Consider the following 6387-nt stretch of genomic DNA (forward strand, 5'->3'; position numbering starts at 1 on the left):
GGGCCGATTGCACTTAAAAGCAGTGCCAGGATTGATGATGCACTGGGTTATGGCTCTTTTTTAATAGGGTTTTACAGTCTTGATCTCATTTTGGTGGTTATATTTTATTTTTAGTTTACATTGCTGCTATACAAATCATAAGACAGTTAAATTTTAACCCAGATGTAGCACTTCTTTGCCATGAGGGGAATTTACCTTTAAGATTGATCTACCTATCTATTTTAGCCCAGGGGAAGGGGGCATTCTTGGTCAGGAAAGCAAGTTACAATATTATTTTAATCTTGACCTTTATAGTCATGTGGTTTACAAAACTTTGGAGCTGGGGTGGGGTCTTCATGTGCCTGTTATCTCAGAAGAAGAGCAGATTTTTCACTCAGTGGTCAATGCCTCCAGTGTCTGTTAATTCTTTTCTTCTTTTTTGAGACAGGGTTTAACTATGTACTTGAGATTGTCCTGGAATTCATTATGTAGCCCAGGCTGGTCTCGAACTCAGCAATCCTCCTGCCTCAGCCTCCCAAGGGCTGGGATTACAGGCATACACCACCACACCGGGCTTCCAGTGTCTTTTAATTCTAATCTAAACAAATCAAACTGCTGTTAGGGACAGCAAAAGTCATCTTACATTGTAACATTTTATAAGTTTTTGCTATTTATAAAAGTTTTTTATATCAATATAATCAGTGAGCTCACAATAAAAAGTAAACAGAGGTAACAAGAAGACTAAAAAGAGTCAATAACACCTTCAAGAAAAGTTCTGTCACTTAAAAACACAAACTTTGCCGAGCATGGTGGCCCTTGTGAGGCTGAGGCAAGAGGGTTGCCATGAGTTCAAGGCCAGCCTGAACTCCATAGCAAGACCCTGTCTAAAAAACAAAACCAAAACAAAACAAACAAAAAGACACACACTTTTATTGCTTTTCAATGATCTTTCCCATAATAAATGTTGCAAATAGGATTGGTTCAGGGGGCCAGCTTTTTAGGACAACAGTAAGTGCAGTCTGATACGAAATCATCCCAAATTATGCTGATGCTTCCAGCACGTTAGTGTGGAGTCCATGGAGCACTGTGATGAAACAAATCTCCCAGCAGTGACTTCCGATCGCAGCTGTCTTTCCCCAGCCTCAGCCACGGCTCATGGACTAAACCCCGCAGGGCAGGAGAGCAGCTTTCTCCTCTTCGGTGTCCATGATGCTTTGGGGTTTAGATCTACAAGGAGGGGGAAAGAGGAGAATCTTAGCATTTCCAGTCTCCTTTAGGCCTGCATTACGGTCACAGCCACGACTGGTAATTTGTTCCTGTACCTGGGATATCTTGGTTCTTCTTTTCTCCCCATTCTCCCGCCCTCCCGTCAGCCCCTCCACCCCTCCCTATTTACAAAAATCTTTGCTTCTGTTTGTTCCTTCTTTTCTCATATTTTTTTCTTTCCCTTCTTTCCTTTCTAGTCTTTAAAAAACATGCAGTGCCTACATCTCTAACAAGTTAGCATCTTAAAAAGTGTCTACCAAGTAATGAGCCTCCGGGTGCCCAGAACTCTGCTAAGTGGCAGAACGGACGGAGAACAGTATTTCATTTCCATTTCCACAAGATAACCTGGAAAGAAAGAAAAGAGTCCGAAAGCTGGGCGTACCTTCTTCTAGAGTCTTCCCGGAGGTAAAACAAGCCCATCGCTAATCCCTTTGATTCAACGAAAGATACTGGTTAGTATAAATCCTCAAGTTAAATTTCTCCAAAATGTAAGAAAAATGGGGGAAAATGAACATGTTACTCACACTAGTCAGGGGCCACAAGCCTTGTACAGCTGCTGCCCACTCAAATCCAATTTTCTCATACAGAAATCCACCCAACATCGGACCTATAAAAGCGCTAGCAGTGGAAAGAAAACGAAATAAGTATTGAACAGCGGAAAAAATACTGCATCAAAGTCTCTCGATCCCACAGCTACAGGTCTTCCTTAAATCGTTACTGTAAGCACTGAATCAAAAAGTCAATTCTAGGGGCCAGGGATTTAGCTCAGGGCTGCTGCATCTGCCTCAGAACTACAAGGTCGTGAGTCTGATCTCTGGTACCAAAACCAAAACAAAACAAACATCAAAAAGTCCATTCTGGGTGTGAGAAAAAAAGTGTAAGTGAGGACCAAAATGTAGACTAGATAATGAGAAATAGGAAGAAAATGTTCAAAGGGGAAGAGGGACTAGGGAGGGCGGAGCAGGGGAAAGGAAAGAAGAGAAAGAAACAAATGGAAACAAATCTTATGTAAATGGGGAGAGGTGGAGGAGTTGAAGGAAGGGAGAGGGGAATGGGGAAAATAAGAACCGAGATACAGCATGAACAGGTGCAAATTCCTAGTAATTAATGCCGTCATAATGTACACCTAAAATGTACCCATAAAGTTAATGAATAAAAAAATTTTAAAAGGTCAATTCTGGCTTAGCAACACTTACAAGAAAATAATTCTAGGACTGAGTGTGCAGCTCAATCGCAGACTGCTTGCCTACCATGCATGGGGCCCTAGGTTCAATCCCTAACACTCCAAAAAATAAATAAATAAAAATAAAAAAGCAAAGAATAAAAAGAAAAAAAAGTCTACTCAATAATGATGATGCTGGCTGGCGTGGTGGCGCATGCCTGTCATCCCAGCACTCGGGAGGCAGAGGCAGGAGGATCTCTGTGAGTTTGAGACCAGGCTGGGCTACATAGTGAGTTCTAGGTCAGTCTCAACTATGTAGTGAGACCCTGTCTCATCCCCCAAATAATAATAATAATAATAATAATAATAATAATAATAATAATAATGATGATGATGATGTTTAAAATTTTTAAACAATTCTTAAGAAGAACAGCATCCGAAAAGTTGGTGGCTTATAGAGAAATAAAAAGATGACAAATGTTCAAAACTACATATCTTTCTTTCTCAGTATTTACACATAATATAACTCAATTAAATATATATCAACTCCTATATGCAACATTGCATTGCTCACACATGTTTACCCTTCTGGTACAATAAAAGGTTAAAACAAATGAATACATGAATAATTTTAAATCTGAGACATGCTTTTAAAAGGCTCTTACAAGTAACATAAATAAAACAATGTACAAAACCATTTTGCTTAAGTTTTTGCTTTGTGTTGGAGAGGAGGTCTCGCTACGTAGTGCAAGCTGGCCTTAAACTTACTATGTAGCCTACACTAACCTTGAACGTGCAGCAGTCCTGCCTCAGCCTCCCAGGGATTACAGGCATGCTCTACCATGCCCAGCTAGCTTAGGTATTACATTGGCTGTTAGGACTACATTTTGCAGTCAGAAGGTATGGGTTAGAATGCTTGCTCTGCCCTGACTTTGACAATCTCATATTATTACTTTTTTGGCTTCTTTTTGTCTAGTTTTTATTTTTTATTACTACATGTTCTAGTACATAAAGATTATGCTCCTTGTGGGGAGGTTGGTGGGTGTATATGAAACATCTTATTTCTTTTTTTAACCCCTTACCCCCCTGCTTCATCTCTTAATCCCCCTCCCTATAAGAAAGATCTATCTTCCTACTTCTTATTATCAATCATTTGTTTTGTTCTATATTAATATTTTATGTTCCTCATATAAGAAAAACTATATGATATTTAAATTTATGCATCTGATTTATTCCACTTAACATTCTGGTCTCAAGGTACATCCATTTTCCTACGAATGACTAAAATCTAACCTTCTTTCTGGCAGAGTAGTAGTCCATCCTATACAAGTAGCACATTTTCTTTATCCACTCACCTGTTGATGAACATGTAAGCTCCTTCCAAGATCTAGCTATCATGAATTGGGCTGCTTGCTATAAGCATGGGTATGCATGTAATACGATGACTCAAAATGGGCTTTCAGGCAGTGCGTCAGTCACGGAGGCGTGATGGTCGGCAGTGGATTCCTCCATGATGAGTTTATAGCTAAAGGTGACGTTGGGAGCTGAAGCCTGACTGGAGGAGGTGGTCACTAGGGGCGTGGCTTGGAAGGGTCTGTTCCGCCCTAGCTTGGATCTCTCCTCTTCCTGCTGCCAGGCCACAAGCAGCCTCCTCTGTCGTGCCCCATGCCGGGCCCACACCGCGCCCTTCTGCCAGGCTTCCCTGCCTCGGAGCCCGCCCACTATACACTGAAACCACTACAGACTGTAAGCAAAAATAAACCTTTCCTCCTCTGAATTACGGGTGTCGGGTATTGAGTCTCAGCGACAAGAGAGTACTTAAGACACCAGCATCGGCTATGATACGAGGTGATGATGGCCATTCTCTCTGGAGTAAGATGGCCTCGCAGAGAGGGTTCAACTTGCATTTTTCTAATGGCCAGAGCTGGTAAACATTTTTTCACGTATTTATTGGCTATCTGTGTCATCCTAGCGTGCCCATTCCGCGTGTAAAGTGGGGACAGTGTTTCCTGTCTAGCAGGTGGGGACGAAACTCAGCGAATACTCACCCCACCGACCACATGGCGCTGGTGAGGCCTGACACGAGTCCCAGGGTACTCAGGCCTTCTTCAAACCCATTTTCGCTGCAAAGAGAGACAGGAGAGTATCCAGTATGAAAAGGAAACCTGCCTGAAAGAAAACATTGTACGACAGATATCTCAAGATAAACCAAAGAAAACCTGGGTCCACTTCTCAGCAGCAAAGCACGCCTAGGGGCCTGGGGATGGAGCTCAGTGGCGCAGCGTGTGCTTAGTGGGCAGAAGGTCCTGGCTTGCATCCCTGCACTTAAAAACGAACAACCCCCAAACAAACAAATCGAACTCGAAGAAACATTTTACAAGATGACTGGTAAAATAGTTTTTCTAAAAACACTTTTGTTACACCAATTAGATATATTAATACCACAATCATTTGTATTAAATGCTTATAAAACATATAATTATCTGATCCTTACATTGAGATGAAGATGTCAAAGGGCACTGGGCACCTGCATCGCCTGCTAGTTAACAGAGGGACCCTGCACTGTGACTCAGATCTGCTCCACACAAGAGGGGCAAACTCAAGGGCTCTCCACTCTGCTTTAACTTTTAAAAACTGCTTCTACACTAAGGCACAAACCAAGACAAACATCTATCTGCGACTTATTGTGACCACTAGTGTAGTAATGTTCATCTGTATTCTCTGACCACAGAATGGTTTGGGGGAAGTGCCTAGCATCCTAAGAAACTGAGAAATTCAAACAGCTTGGGACACTTGCTGCCCCTCACAATGCAGCTCTCTGGGGACGGATGCCACTTACTAGGCACAGCTGAGGACCTCAGGGAAGGTCGGGATAATGCTCATCCCAGCAGCAACGCCATTGACCACCAGTATCAGCACCAGCAGCCACATCTGGCTGCAAAAGAATTGTAGAAAAGAGAAGACCTTTAGCATTTAAGAGGCACAAACTTCACACTAGGGGAGCGAGGGTCCCAGTGAAGCTGGTCTCACAGATCATGTGACCAGCCTTATCCTCGTCCTAGTTCCATGCTCAAGATCACTTTTAGCTCCTTCTGTTTGGGGGGAGCAGGAGAGCCCCTCTCCTTTTGATAGCGTCGCCTCTCACACACATCCCAGCAGTCCCAAGTTTGCAGTCAGTCTGTCTTCTCACCACACAGAAGTCTTGCAAGATTGGTTGAAATATCAATATTAATACTGCTCATTCAGATGCTGGGCTCTGAAATTCAATTAACTGAATAAGCCAAAGAAGGGAAGGGAGAGAGGCAGAGATGAAACCAACATGTGTACCAGGCTGAGCCGGTGCCAGTGACTTCATGTATCCAGTCTCATTCAACCCTTGTGCTGTCTCAGTGCTATAGACAAGAAAACTGAGGCTCTTGGGAGTTAAGGGATTCGCTCAAGTTTGCAGTAAATAGTAAGCGGCAAAGCCACAATTCAAACCCAGCCTGAAAGACTCTGAAATCCCTCTTTTGCCTTATCATGTCTTATCCTAGAATTTTGTGAAAAGGCCTGCAAGACTCATTTTTGTTTGTTTGTTTTGGTACCAGGGATCGAACTCAGGCCCTTGTGCTTGCAAGGCAGGCAGTGGAACCACTGAGTTGAATCCCTGCCCCATAATACCTTTATTTACAGGACTGGCATGTAATATATATGGGTAGCAACAAATGCTGTTTTAAAATAGCCGGGCGTGGTGGTGCACACCTATAATCCTAGTACTTGGGAGGCTGAGGCAGGAGGATCTCTGTGAGTTCGAGACTAGCCTGGGCTACATAGTGAGTTCCAGGTCAGTCTCAACTACATAGTGAGACCCTGTCTCAAAAAAACAAAAAAACAAAACAGTACAAATAGGGCCAGAGATTTAGCTCAGTAGTGCTGCCTCCTGTCTTGCAAGTGCAAGGTCCTGAGTTCAACCCCTGGTACCAAAAAAAAAAAAAAAAAAA

The 6387-nt window shown here is 42.7% G+C and overlaps 1 protein-coding gene across 3 annotated transcripts in view; it reads right to left on the minus strand.

Annotated features, from left to right (window-relative positions):
* Positions 1 to 894: 894 nt before the first annotated feature.
* Slc18b1 (solute carrier family 18 member B1) overlaps positions 895 to 6387 on the minus strand; it is a 24957-nt gene continuing 19464 nt past the window's right edge. For 2 of the 3 annotated variants that reach the window (XM_010626652.3, XM_033763239.1), the window contains 5 exons: positions 5247 to 5342; positions 4456 to 4530; positions 1770 to 1863; positions 1628 to 1674; positions 895 to 1206 (listed from right to left, as the gene is read on the minus strand). In XM_010626652.3, coding sequence (XP_010624954.1) covers positions 1140 to 1206; positions 1628 to 1674; positions 1770 to 1863; positions 4456 to 4530; positions 5247 to 5342 — 379 coding nt within the window. In that variant the 3' untranslated portion in view covers positions 895 to 1139. Of the gene's footprint in view, positions 1207 to 1502; positions 1591 to 1627; positions 1675 to 1769; positions 1864 to 4455; positions 4531 to 5246; positions 5343 to 6387 lie in introns of all 3 variants that reach the window. The other variant, XR_780736.3, reaches the window with a different exon arrangement.

The sequence above is a fragment of the Fukomys damarensis genome, unplaced genomic scaffold (genome assembly GCF_012274545.1).
Source record: "Fukomys damarensis isolate Sample0158 unplaced genomic scaffold, DMR_v1.0_HiC HiC_scaffold_14, whole genome shotgun sequence".
Lineage (NCBI taxonomy): Eukaryota > Metazoa > Chordata > Mammalia > Rodentia > Bathyergidae > Fukomys > Fukomys damarensis.